The sequence below is a fragment of the Paralichthys olivaceus genome, chromosome 1 (genome assembly GCF_024713975.1).
Source record: "Paralichthys olivaceus isolate ysfri-2021 chromosome 1, ASM2471397v2, whole genome shotgun sequence".
NCBI lineage: Eukaryota > Metazoa > Chordata > Actinopteri > Pleuronectiformes > Paralichthyidae > Paralichthys > Paralichthys olivaceus.
In genome coordinates this window covers 26,023,892-26,038,456 of record NC_091093.1, presented here as the reverse complement: position 1 = coordinate 26,038,456, position 14,565 = coordinate 26,023,892, and the positions used below count along the sequence as shown (strand labels likewise).

The following is a 14,565-nucleotide window of genomic DNA, read 5'->3' as shown; positions in this document are numbered from 1 at the left end:
TATAATACACGGCACAGCAGCGCATCATCCACGCACAACATCTAAAGCAATGACATCTAGCTGTTGCAAACCAAATTGTGTTTTTTTTTTGTTTTGTGTCTCTGTCAGAGGATTATTGTGATCAGGAGAAATGTGTATTGTTTATTACTGATTCAAAGAGTAATGGTGGAACCTGTAGAAAGTGGGAAGAAGAACCAAACTCTGCCTTCAAGCATTTAACCGAACATCTGAGCCTCAGAACAGAAGCAGCACATTTACATCCAGCGCCACTTGTCCGTGACCCTTCTCTCCTCCCCGCCTGCAGGCTCCGTTGCTTTAAGCCTCGATATTCTCTCTTTCAAGGACATGATACACTTTTTCAAAGTTACCCTGCACAGGGGGGGGTCGTTCCTCTGCATTCAGTGTCCTTCCTGTTTATCCGCGCTGTATTGAAATGCTGTGATGATGTGAAAACTCTGTGTCCATGCTTCAATGTGCGAGTTTGAAACTTTGGATGCAGGATTGTGGATATCTGCTTTCACTCTAGTTCTCTCATTGACTGTATTCTTGTATCTAATGAATAGAGATTCTCTTCTTCTCCCTCTGTACTGCTGCAGTAGTTATTAATAGACATCACATACTAGCTTCTATATAGCAGCTGCATCTTATTGTAGAGGTCAGTGTCTGTTTTTTCTAATAGAATCTTCTCTCTCTTTCTCTTCATCCTTCCCACTCCCATCCCTCTGTTACCTTCCTCCTCCTCCTCCTCCCTCATCGTTGTCTGTCATTTTAACTCATTAACCTTATTTTTTCATTTCCCTCCCTGCATCCTGTATTTTGTCTCCACTGTCTGATCCACCACGCTTCTCGTTGTGTTTTAATTTTGCCCATTTTAATTTGTGTTCATGCATGAACGCGGGTTTACTGCCTGACACGCAGACCCCATTGACCCCGATGTTGACTTGTATGAACTCTTCCCTGCTCCATACACCCCAGTACCAGACCCCTCCCCCATGATGCCGCCCGTGGGTGTTCAGGCCTCGGTGCTGAGCCACGACACCATCAAGGTGACCTGGGCCGACAACTCGCTGCCCAAAAACCAAAAGATCACAGACAACCGTTTCTACACGGTGCGATGGAAGACCAACATCCCTGCCAACACCAAAGTGAAGGTAAGACATTTTGTTTGACACGTGGATTTGTCTTTTTGGGAGATTTGTTCTCATAATGTTGTTCTCAATCATATAAGCTCCAGTTTAAATTTAAAACTCAGAATGAGATGAAGCCTGGAGCTGCTGAAGCTTTCTGGTTTCACTTCAAGAACTTTAAATTAGAGCTCTAATATGAAAAGTTGCGTATTTACGTAACCAATGTTTATTTTCTTAATTCCATTTCTATATATTTGTTTGTATTTTCTTTTTATTCATAGTTATTTATTTCAAAGTTTATCATTAAACTGTAAAACATCAGGATACATTTCTGTATCACAAAATGTTTGGTGTCCCCATCAGTCCCCATAACTCTATATTGTTCAGACTCAACTTTTAATCTTGACAAACATCTTTACGACTGAGTGAAATTCAGTTAATCTCAAATCATTTCACTGCGATCAAACCTGAGTCGGACTCCTTCGTCCAATCCAGTATGATTTCTGTGTATTTCGGTGCAGCGCACGTCGTCAGACCTGCACTTTCCAGAGAGATATATTGATGTGCTGAAAATATATAGTGAAGTAATGTGAGGATATATGATAAAGTATTCCCACTGCAGCTCCTGAGCTCAGCCGCAGCGTAATGCAACAAGGTTTTTGTAAACAAGCCAGATTTATTTTCTACTGACTCTGAAACCATGAAGTGATGTTGTCACTTTGAGTCATTTTCTACAAAACTTCACAATTAAGACTTTCTCTCCACTTTGTTTTAGTTCCTAACAGTTTAAAGGTCGGCTCTGGTGTTTTCGAAGAGTCATCTTTGGCTATAACTGTAGGTTTAGTGTTTAGTTTAGTTTAGAATTATCTTAGCGCCTCTCTTTTTATTTTCGTTATCTGTCGGAGGTATAATTCTTAAGATTTACCCTCTGGTTCATTCAGTGACAGCCTTGATACTACAGCACACATGTTGTCAGAGGTGCAACAGGAGAGCAGCTGGTGGATGTGTTTAAACTGCAGCCAAACAAAATCATCTTGTTTTGAGCAGCCGCAACCAAAACAGTTTAGTTTTACTGATGCATTTTTGATGAGCGAATGTGATCCGTGGGAACCAGAGACACGCACAGATGTTTTATAACATGTCAGAGGTTTTCAAATAGTTTGTTTTGTTTGACCGTCCGGTGAGTCACGATGATATGGAAGCTAATTCATACATCTGAGAAAATTAAACAATCACTACTTTCATTGTTTTCAAATGATGATAAAACTGAATCATTTTTTTATTGAGCAGATATTTAATTATAACCCTAAACAAGCTGGAGTTGATGGTCGGTGAAATGATCAGGTGCAACACTGGGGTATTGTGGCGTGCGTGCGTCTGTGCGTGCGTGTTTGTGCACAGACCTATGGGAGGGCTCAGATAAAGGTTTGTGTTTACTGATAAATTATTCAACAAGGACAAGACAAACTGAGAAGAAGTAAAAGAGGCTGTAGATCTGACACAGTGCATTCTCCACACACACACACACACCGGATGCTCTCTCTCAGCTCGCTGTCCGTCCTGGACTCACAAGCTCGTAGCTGCCATTTTCTAAATTTACACCTGAAGAGATCAGCACAAAATTAAAGGAAACTACAGGACAGATGTTTGGTCATTAATTCAGAGTGTATCCACACCGACACGTCTACGTGGTGTAACGTCTCAGTCTGTCGTCATGTGCGGCATGATGCTCTAACAAGTTTGATTCTCACACTGTGACTGTAATTAAACAGCTCCACTGGCTCATTATGTTTCTGTCCCGTTAATGAAATCCATTAAAGTAACAAGTCTGTCAGAGAGTCGTCCTGGTGCGGACTACATCTTATACATGCTGTTGTATATATGCTAACATGGCTGTCCAGACCTGCAGTAATTGGCTCGATGTAGCTCATGTCCTCTCCTCTCCGAGAGCGAACCGAGTCAGACGAGCTTGTACATTATTGAAGAGACAGCTGCTCTCAAACCGGCTGCAGGAACAAACTGTTTTCTTCTCCGACCCTCTTGTTGGAGATCTGCACTTTGCGTCGTAGCGTGCAACATAAAGCCGTAGACAGGCCCCGATAGAAACTGGATGACCGGTGGAGATGGAGGTGAACGGTTGCATAACTCAAGAGTTAAACTCTGCTGACTTCAGTGATTCCAATCAGACGTTAAACATTCTGCTGTTTGCGTTGATCGTCTGCCACGTTTTGGTTTTTCTGCTTATTTGTAATGGCTGCGCTTCTCTGTGTGCAGCTCAAACATGATGAAGCACGTCGCAAAATGTAAAAGCTTCTGTTTCCACTCAGTGGTCTGTGTGTGTAATCTATCCTAACCTCTGGAAAAACACTCAGACTGGTCGTTATCCTTAGAAATAAAAACCTCAGTCAATTGAGAGGAGAAAAACAAATGTAGACTATCTTGATATTTAAGAATTGTTTTCGTTTTCCAGCTTCTCATTGACGACCATTGAATGATTGAATGATCTGAAGAAAACTTAATATTAAGGTTTTCTTTCTCTCCCCTCTTCATTACTAAAATTCACTAAAGATTAAATAGAAAAACAAAACAGAAAAACGTTGACAAAGAATATAGATGGTAATGTGATGCAGACCTGACGTCTTTGTCCCTAAACATAATGCATGTTTACTTTTGAACTAAATACATTTAATTTCACTCTAAACAATTCGTGATCTTTAAATTTTTTGTGTATTAAAAATGATAAGACTTTGTTTATTTTCATAGATAACAAATTCTTTTGACTCCTCAGAGACTTGAGCCGTCTCATGTGAATGTAATCTGTCGTCACACAGACTGAATGGTCGTTAATAGTTTGTTGTGTGTCTGTCTCTCCTCAGATGGCCAACACCACCAGTCTGAACCACATGGTGACGGGTCTGAAGCCCAACACGCTGTACGAGTTCTCCGTCATGGTGACCAAGGGCCGGCGCACCAGCACGTGGAGCATGACTGCACAGGGCACGACGTTTGAGACCAGTAGGAGACTTCACACCCACAAATAACCACACAGAACATATCCAGAATCACAGACATGTCGAACAGTAAACAACAACATGTCCGAGCTGTCGCAGCACACACAGTAAGATAGTGAAGACAGAGAGCGATTCAATAGTACAATTGTAGAAACCTGCAGCAGATTTTGTGATTGCGGGAAATAAATTTCATGAGAAATTAAAAATACACAATGGACGATAATGAAATAATCACAATCATAATAATAGGAGCCCAGAATGAATTGCCTGTAATATTGTTTATGCTTCTCTATTTTATGTCTGTTCGTCTTTGTTTCCCTGTTACCGTTGTTGCTTTGCACAATATCAGAGACGACAGATAATAATTACTGAGTCAGCTGAATCAACATCATATAAATGGACTGTGTGACTGTTAAAATAACCCATAACACTGTCACCATAGCGATTTAAAGTACTTTTTAAAAGCCACCAGCCGTTCCGTATTGAAAATACACAACGCCCTGGTTATTGGTGTGTGATTTGTGCAGCGCTCTGGACCTAATGGACACTAAAATTTGCAAGCTGGAAAGAATCGGAGCCCATTCTTCATCGTAAGGTGTAATTGCTGAGCTAAAAGATTCACAATAAACCTAAAAACTCATTTTCTTTCAAACCACTTCTTCATCTGCATTATTGGATTGAGATTTAGTGGACTGGCACTGGAGGGGAACATTTGGCTTTCTCTCCTGTGCCAACAATGCAGCGGCCGCAGGCATTATGTCTTTTGGGTTTGTCTGTCCTTCTGTCCTGTTTCTTCAAATTCAGTAGAAACATTCACCGGGACTCAAGGATGGACTGATTAGACTTTGATAAGGATACGTGTCACTATAGTGATGAGTCCCAGTTCAGCAATAAAGAACAAATTTATTCCATTTATCAGGAGTCTGTTGTATCAGTGATCAGCGGCTCTGGGTCTAAAGGAAGGGCGGGTCATCCACAAATCAGAAGGTCGGTGGTTCAAAGTGTCCTTGAGCAAGATACTTAACCCCAAATTGGTATTTGATAGAAAAGGTGCAGTGTATAGTAGTGCTGTATAAATGTGTGTGTGGAAGTTGGCTGGAAAAACGCACACATCCAGAAAAACCTTTTTCTCTTTTGATGAAAACAGCGACGATAAATCAAATGTTCTCGTATTTTAAAGGAGACAGTTTTTATTTCTGTAGTCAGAGGTTTGTTTCACACGTTTTCAAGTGGATGGTATCTACAGTTTAATCACACTTGTGCATATACTCGCAGTGAAGTACAAACACTTCATTACGGTGCTACTCAAAGATGCACATGGTTTACTCATATGTTGCAGTAGACGTTTGCAGTGAATCTACCATGTTGTTAAATTTAAAACTGAACAAAGCGGGTTTCTTCTTGATCTGACCTTCCGCCTCATCGTCTCTACAGTTCCCAGCTCGTCTCCGAAGGACGTGACTGTGGTGAGCAAAGAGAACAAACCTCGCACCATCATCGTCAACTGGCAGCCGCCCTCCGAGGCAAATGGGAAGATCACTGGTGAGTCTGAGAACCTGCTGTGTTCGCTGGAAAATGTCAGATGTCTGGCTTCCTGTTTTTTAACTCTTAGGACCTCTCTGTAAAGACTCTCCACAAGATATATATGTACATTTTCAGACTTTTTCTGCTGCAGTGGTGAGAGAGAAACCTCTGTCTTTATCTATTTTGGAAGAACAAAGTCAAATATCATGAAAAAAACACTGTATTTTAAATCTTCTGATACCTTCGCTGTGGCAGGTTACATAATCTACTACAGTACGGATGTAAATGCGGAGGTCCACGACTGGGTTATTGAACCGGTGGTGGGAAACCGCCTGACGCACCAGATCCAGGAGCTGACGCTGGACACCACCTACTACTTCAAGATCCAGGCCCGCAACTCCAAGGGCATGGGCCCCATGTCTGAGGCCGTCAACTTCCGCACTCCAAAGAGTAAGTTCACAGGATCAGGACCAGACCAAGATGGAAACTGCGTCTTAACCGAACCGCAAGTTGATATTTTAAAGTCAAACATCCAACAGCTACACAGACATCAGGACGGATATTTTTCATACAAAACCTTTCTCCCATTTTCTAGTAAAACTTCTCCTGAGGAAGTTTATGTGAGAACGTTTCTTAAGAGCTGAGTTGGGAAAGTTTCCTAAACTTTGTTGATCGGTTTGGGACAAATTTTAAGTTCAGTCAGCAAATTTGTCCCCAACTTTACTTTGGTGCCGCTGCTGACACTTTCTTTTGTTTTAATCTGAGTAGTTAAATAAGGCTTCGTCTCTTTAACAACATCTTTAGTCGCGAGATGTTTAATAAAATATTGTCGGACCTTTCTGCTGGATTTGTCGGAAGCTTTTATAGTTTTAATATAGATGCTTTGCTCTTAATCTCAGTTTGGCTGTTTCTAAGATTCACTCTTGCTGTTTAATTTTTCTCACTGTTTCTCATTCCTCTCGTTTTGCACCTCTCCTCCTCACAACCCCCGACTCTTGCTTAGTCTGTCCCTCGCTGCTCTTTTTCAGCTAACCTGTTTTTTGCTTTTTATTGTCTCTCCCTCCCTGCTCTCCTTTGGCCTGTTAAGCTGAGTCCTCTGACAAAATGGCTAATGACCAAGGTAAACTCCCCCTCCACACTTTTGTATCTTTCACCGCTGGCTCTGCTCCTCCAGTGTCTCTCTCTCTCTTCCTAAAGATTTCCATCTTCTGGGCTGATGAAAACTTGGGCTGCATGACCAAATCAGTTTGTGTTTTGTAGGAATTTTTGAACTGTGATGTATCTCATGAAGGTTTGAGGCCATAAAAACATTTTTTCTTTGTATCAGCCTCCAATCTTCCACCGAAGCAGGGGCCTCCAGGCAACCAGGACCCACAAGACCATGGGACGTCAGTTGGTAAGGTTTTCCTCCACTGTCCTGGTCAGATATCATGTTTGTCAGTCAGACTCTACAGCAAAGACGAACACGACGTTCCTTCTCTCTGACACTGCATTTTGAAATCTGCAATTTAGACATATTTCTAGCTCCATATTTTCATGATAGTTGGATGTCGTTAGTAATTGTCCAGTGTCTTTAAACCAGGATCCTGCACACGTCCCACAAAACTCCGTAATAGACCCAACCCGTTACCTGCAATTATCTCCAAGTCATCCATTAACATAAGCTTTATGGACGCCTTGTCCTCCTGTTTTGGTGGCTGAGTTGTGTTCTCAGAAAAAAGTATCTATCAATTGTCGCAGCTCCTACAGTCGTGTTTTCTAGGTTTTCTTCAACGTCAGCAGTGACATGTATCTGAGCAGAGGTGACGTGGTCAAAGTGTCTTTTACACAAAAACAAATTCATGTGGCTTACTGGGTTTCATATGAGTTGATTGAGATTTAAAAATTCTGCATATGGCATAGTTTTAATTTTAAAAACCGCGATAAGTTCATTTTTACCTGAGAATTTATATAAATTAGATTTTGTATCCATTACATAACTTGGTTGTATGCCTGGCTCTTCGACCCGGTGCCCGACTCTGCTTTAAACCAGGGTGTAGGATTTAGGGGGCTCAATTTGCAGACTTAGAACATAGTATTCATAATTATGTTTTCATTTGTATTTACTCATTATGAATTAAGAGCCCTTGTGTTCTAATTAGCTAAGAATGAGTCAAACACTAGGTCCCGAGTCTTTAATTGTTTTGATGTTACCTGGAGGCCACCATAGGTTCTCCTCCACATCTGGAAAAAGAGGGGTGAAGGGAGGTTCACTCAGTTTCTCGCAATCTGCAGCCTCACCGCTAGATGTCGCCAGATCCTCCACACAGGGGTCCCTCTAGAGAGGTATTCATGAAAGCAACTTGTCTAATCTAATCTTTCTCCTCTTGAGGTAAATCAGGGGTGGGAAGCAACAGTGAGAATCACATCGTGGTCATCATCATCATCATCTCAGTGGGAGCCTTCACCATCATAGTGGTGGTGGTTGGCGCCTTCCTGTGCACACGACGCACCACGTCCCACCAGAAAAAGTAAGACGCTCAGGCACAAACTTTACTCACCTACAGCTCAACTCCTGTGTCCCCTCTTCCTCGTACTATGGCCACTCTCTCTGTAAACGCCGCCAGTCTTTCACCGTTGCCTCTGCGTTCTCCTCTGCAGAAAGCGAGCCGCCTCGAAGTCCTCCAACGGCTCCCACAAGTACAAGGGAAACGCCAAAGACCTGAAGCCGCCCGATCTCTGGATTCACCACGAGAGGCTGGAACTCAAACCCATGGACAAGTCGCCAGACCCCAACCCAGTCATGACCGAGACGCCCATCCCCCGCACCTCGCAGGACATCACGCCTGCTGACAGCGGCCTGGACAGCAACCCCCACCTGCAGCAGAGGCGCAACTCCTACCGCGGTCAGTCTTGGAGGGGGTGGATTAATATTTGATTGTATGAGAAGGAGATCAAAGTGAAATGTCACTTCTGAGTTCCCGTGCATCATAATTCTGAGCAGATCTCTGGAGTTCAGCTGGAAAACAGGAAACTACATTCAAAAGATTTCATAAGAATTGTGTTCGGGTTTGATTCCAGGGGCGTGAAAGGAGGAGTCTGGGAGAATTTGGGATGTTTTTGTCTCACAAGTCAACACTTGTCCTTCCTGTTGTGTTTGTTCTGATTATCATGCAAAACATTTCATGCTTTTCATACGCACAGCGCCCATTACTTGTCATGATTGCAGTGCTGCGAGCACAAACTGTCACCACTGCAACTAAGTACAGTGGAAGCGCTCAATATAATTAGCTCACAACATAATGTGACTGACAGAAATGTAATTAAGGACCCTGAGGTCTGTAGATGGATCATTTCACAAAAACAAAATTGAGCAACGCAGAGTAGCCGCTCTTTCTGATTGGCTGGTTTCCATCGTACCTTTTAGGCCACGAGTCAGAGGACAGCATGTCAACACTAGCAGGTCGACGAGGGATGAGGCCTAAAATGATGATGCCTTTTGATGCGCAGCCACCTCAGCGTAAGTGTGCGTGTGTGTGTGAGAGAGAGAGAGAGAGACTGTGTTTTTCTGACAAACAGGATAATGAAGGTCAATTTGGAAAATTGACTTTAAATGTTGAAATTAAAGCTCAGAGATATTTCTAACAAATTGCCAATTTCTAAAAATATTTTTATGCCAAATCAAATGCCAAAGTCTATTTCATGCTTCCCATACAAATTTTCATTTTCTGAATTTCCTCCCTCATGAATTTGCCGACATATAAGCAGAATATTTAAGTGTGTAAATCGAAGAAAACTGCATGTGTGTGTGTGTGTTCACCATTGATACTTCCACTTCCTTCATCATTATTACAGCCAGTTAAACATCTCATTTTGTTTCTGTGTGTGTGTGTGTGTGTGTGTGTGTGTGTGTGTGTGTGTGTGTGTATCCATGTCCACTTCCATCCACAGCTGTGATTAGTGCTCACCCCATCCATTCCCTCGATAACCATCACCACCATTATCACATGGGCAGCCTGGCGTCGCCGACACGGAGCTACCTCTACCACCAGGGTAGCGGCCACTCACGTCCGCATGCCTGCGCTTCCCCCATCTCCCATCTAGACAGGGTGGACTCTACAGGTGAGACGCCGCCCCCTGCTGGACGGCTGAGTGGCAGGGCAGCACAGGACTCATTCATCAATTTGTCATTGGCTCATTCATCCACATTCAGCCGCCATCTTTTTTCACTTTCCTATTTTGGTCCTCTTGAGTGTAACTAACCCTCTTCTCTGACCTCTCTGCCTACTTTAATGATTGTTTCATTCTTACTGCTCAACTCCACTTTTTCACTTAAATAAAATAAACTGAACAGCCAGACATGCCAAAGTTAAGAATAAATAGTAGTCAAGTAAACAGAAAGTTAAAAATACTGAAAATGTACTAGATTTTCTCATTTATTTATTTAACATCATAACATAATAAATGCATTTATGAGTTCTTATTTCACAAAGTAAGCAAATTGTATTTTTACTGTGATTTTCCAGAGCCTGAATGTTCAATGGGAATTGTTTATTTGTTCAAACAACAGTGCAAATATGAAGATTATTAATGTTCACATTGGAGAAACCAGCTCATGAATTATGAATTATGTTGACAGTTCAACGATAAGTTGATTGTCGACTGAGCTCAATGTTTTGTATAAAGGAAAGACAGAAGCTACTTCACAAACCCTAACTGACGTTTCCCAGTTACACTAAATCTGTACAGCGGCTTTATGAGGCAGGTTGGAGTTCTGGCTTATGAATGCAAAACCCATCAGCTCATTGTCTCCCCCCATGCGTCCCCTCTCCAGAGTCGGTAAGGAACACCCCCAGTTCGGAGCCCCTCCCTCCAGCCACCGCCTCCTCCCAGGTCTCCTGCCCCTCGGAGATCATGGTTGACCCTGAGGGCAGCTACCACGGCTCCACCACCACAGAGGAGGAGCCCAGCTACTCCAGCAACCTGCCCCCGCACCGCTCAGCCCACCCGCACGCCCACGCCCACCCGCTCAAGAGCTTTGCTGTCCCAGCAATCCCAGCCACCAGCCACCCGTCGTACGAGTCGCCCGCCCTGCCCAGCACGCCCCTGCTCGCTCAGTCTGGTGAGAAGAAACAGACACACTCGCACGTAGAAAACACACTGGTTTCGTGGTCTAACCAGTAGACGTAAACATTTGATGTGACTCAATGTCACTTTGGAGAATTCATTTCATGAGGCAGGTGTTTGTTGCGTTCACTGACTATTTTTGATTTCACAGGGCCGCCCACTCACCCCCACGTTGTTAAAACAGCCTCCATTGGAACACTTGGAAGGACACGAACACCGATGGTGGTCACTGTGCCCAATGCCCCTGACGTCCCAGAGACCAGCAAGATGTTGGAAGATGTAGACAGCGTGAGTATAGCGCCCCGCTCTGGCTGTTTGTAGCAACGCAGTCTGTTTTTTGGCCGAGTGGTAAATATTTGTAATATTTATTCAGTCCTGTTTTTAAAAAAAAATATTCCAATCACACATTCCTTCCAAATCCATGTCAGTTATTTTGGGCACTGGACTGTACGGTTACTTTCAACTGCACATTGGTTTTAACCACATTTTCTATTTGTTCTTTCTCTCTTTTTATTCTTTCCAACTTCAATCTCACCATTCTTTTTATTTTGTCGGCTGCATTTGATCATTTATTTTAATTCCAAATAACTGATCTTAACAAAAACCCTTAACTGGAATGATTTTAATTTTTTACCATTTTCTCTTGGGTGCTGGATGTTTTTGCTTTTGTCTGCTGCCTCTTCTTGTTTTTCCATCATTTACGACGCTTCAGTCCCATTGATCCATCCCCCAGCTCGCCTCACCCCACCCATTCCACTCCCCCTGCCCTCTGCGAAAGATCCCTGACTGACCCTCTCCTCCTCTCGTCTCCTCCCCTCTCTTCTCCTCCCTCTCCCCGCCTCCAGGTGCTTGCCTCCCTCCCCCCCTGCCCCTCTCCCGCCCCTCGCAGTAACCCTGTTCCTCTCCCTCAGAACTACGAGCCCGACGAGCTGACCGAGGAGATGGCCCACCTCGAGGGCCTGATGAAGGACCTGAACGCCATCACCACAGCGCCATGAGCACGCACGCACACACACACACAGACACACCTCTCTCCGTCATCTACACACACACACACACACAAACATACAGAAAGACACACACACACTCTCAAGTCAAACAAACGCAATCAAACGCAAACCTTTTGAGCCAGAGGCTGGTGGACACAAAATGGCTTCTTGTGCCCAAGAGAACTCTCACACCCCCCTGCAGAGAAAAGAAAACTCCAGACTGAAACTCAGAAACTTTTTTTGGCTTACATTGCTCAGTCTCAGGAGATCGCCATGAGAGGGAAAAAAGTGAGAAGCTTCATCTTTTTATGAAGAACCATTCTCAGAGACAATGAACACTAAAAACATTGGTCGCTTTCAACCGGAAGATTGTGAATTTTTTCCTCAGCAAAAATACGTACGGTAGGTTTTTCTGTGGCGAACGCTCGCTCACGGCGAGAAAACGGTTGATTCAGTGTCAAGTGAAATGGAGAAAGTCCAAAAATATGCTGGTTTCGATGTCGGTGCTCATGCGGCGCAGTCTACACACAGTGTTTGTTTGATCCGTGTTTTCTTTGTGCATTTTGTATAACTATTGGGCCGTTTCAGTGACGTGAACATTGGATATCAGCCTCCTTTTACAAGCCGACATTATTCATAAAAAATTTTGTTTTTACCCCTTGTGTCATATATTGTGCCATGACTTTCTATTATTTTCTATGTTATTATATTATTTTTTTTACACACATATCCTTATAAACATGTACATATGTTGTTTTTTTGTTTTTTAAACTGCCTCATCCTTTTTGATGTTTCCCATTGTTTCATCATCATTATTATTATTATTTGGAATGAAAATGGGATTATAAATGAGTCCTGAAGCTCAGTTTTCATATCAACAGGAGCGAGAAGCCTGACGTGTTTCTACAGTACATTCTCCTCTGGCATTGTGTTGCCCCCTTTGTACATTAAAATGTCCTTTTTTTCAGTCTTTTGTTTGTTGTGGGAGCTCCGTTTTAAAAGCCTTACCAACGTGTTTGTGTGTCGGAGGGTCGGGACGACTCGGCCCTCCGCAGATGTCGCTCCTCTGCGTCTCTCTGTGGGACTTGACAGTTTCTCCTCACAGGTCTGAGGTACCTAGGACTCAGGGCACTGACCCCCACCCCTCCTAAAAACACATTAAAAAAAACATCACATGGCACCTGCTTAATCAATCTCCTGCATCAGACCAGTTATCTTTTATACGAAATGTTCGATCAGATGTGTGTGTGTGTCATTTCCAAAAGACAATATTTGGTTTCAGACATCTGTGCAGCTGAACCAAGTGTGTTTGTTGGCTTTGCCCCCTGCTGTCCATCATCCAATGCCACGACCTGGTTGTTTTACGAACCTAATACGATGCACAGATGTTGGCCTTTTGAATGGGACTCCCAGATTTTTTTTTTTTTACATGGTAGTTTTTGTATGAAGAAAAAAAAGAAGCTTGTTCTATACACAAATCCAATGTAAAAAGGAAAAAAAATGTTCATCTAAGAAACTAGTTTTTCATCACCCTCTTACCCAAAGAAATTTGTCATTTGCAATCATAGTAATTTGCTCTACTTTTTGTGAATACCATATTTCTCATTAATGTGCATCATCATGAATGTCAATATAACTGTAAGAGATTTTAACTATGGATACAAACAAGGAACAAGTTTTGTTGGTGGGAAAAAAAAAGATTGAAAACAAAGAGGGGAGAAAAAGGACCGGACTCCATTTGGGAAATAATCTATTGAGTTGTAAACAGTTGAACCTGTATTGCACTTTTTCACAATTTTTGAAAAGTACATTTCTTACATATCTTGTGTTTTAAATATCAGAAGCTGTTTGTGTAACGTAGTGTCCTAGGTAAGCAGCAGGCAGCTGGTCTTGTTTTTATGTTTATTTTTTATTTGCTTCAGAGATGATATGAATTTGAGCAGCCGGGTTGTTTACTTTGTGGCTCATGAGGAATTCTGTTGTTGCTTGTTCATGTACAGAGCTTTCTTTGCTTTCTGTAGAAAAAAGATCTGTGGCTTTTTAAAAAATGTTGGAAAAAAAAGGTTTGGAAAAAAAGATGTTTTTTTATTGGTGCTCCTATACATTGTGTATACAAACTATTATGAATACTAACAAAGTAAATGATTCTGCTCGTCTTCTTTTCATCAGACATCATCAGGTCACTGAACAGAAATAGGTTGCGATACTCTAATAGTCTACATTACAAACTACACAGTTACTCTGCTTACGACACTCAGTCAAATTCAAACTTTTAAATGGTCTGTTTATGAAGCCCTTTTATAGTCTTGATGACCAAACATAATACTTTACAGTGCAGTTCTGACATTCACTCTGTCATCCATGTGCATTATTTTGTCCATCGCACATCAGTCACACAGCCGTCAGGGGCAATTTGAGCTTCTTGCCTAAGGACATGGAAAGGATCGAACTCTTGACCTTCTGGATAGAGGACAACCGGCTCTGAGCCACAGCTGTAGAGCTGTATATCCCATATACAAATTACAGCATGCTTCATATGCTTCAACAATCTGTACAATGTGCTACATCCGCTGTCACTGACCCTCGACTGGACTGAGGATAAATAATGCAGAGTAATTCGTTTTTACTTCAACCAGCAGAAACACATTTAAAAATTGTTGACACTGTCAGATGTGATATCCCTGCATTATTAAATTTACTAAAATAACTGAACCATAAAACTCACCTTAAAAACATTATTCAAATGTTTTAGTTGTTTTTATAATTTTCCTGAAATACTGCAAGATGCTATTAAAAGTATAAAAAAGG

The 14,565-nt window shown here is 42.3% G+C and overlaps 1 protein-coding gene across 19 annotated transcripts in view; it reads left to right on the top strand.

The window, feature by feature from the left end:
• Positions 1–13,903, top strand: part of neo1a (neogenin 1a) — a 154,041-nt gene extending 140,138 nt beyond the window's left edge. For 2 of the 19 annotated variants that reach the window (XM_069526102.1, XM_069526060.1), the window contains exons 17-29: positions 919–1,151; positions 4,004–4,142; positions 5,573–5,680; positions 5,918–6,112; positions 6,750–6,782; positions 6,990–7,058; positions 8,034–8,172; positions 8,303–8,547; positions 9,069–9,161; positions 9,593–9,763; positions 10,476–10,763; positions 10,920–11,056; positions 11,614–11,838. In XM_069526102.1, coding sequence (XP_069382203.1) covers positions 919–1,151; positions 4,004–4,142; positions 5,573–5,680; positions 5,918–6,112; positions 6,750–6,782; positions 6,990–7,058; positions 8,034–8,172; positions 8,303–8,547; positions 9,069–9,161; positions 9,593–9,763; positions 10,476–10,763; positions 10,920–11,056; positions 11,614–11,766 — 2,003 coding nt within the window. In that variant the 3' untranslated portion in view covers positions 11,767–11,838. Of the gene's footprint in view, positions 1–918; positions 1,152–4,003; positions 4,143–5,572; positions 5,681–5,917; positions 6,113–6,749; positions 6,783–6,989; positions 7,059–8,033; positions 8,173–8,302; positions 8,548–9,068; positions 9,162–9,592; positions 9,764–10,475; positions 10,764–10,919; positions 11,057–11,480 lie in introns of all 19 variants that reach the window. The other 17 variants (XM_069526098.1, XM_069526122.1, XM_069526159.1 and 14 more) reach the window with 17 other exon arrangements.
• Positions 13,904–14,565: the final 662 nt, after the last annotated feature.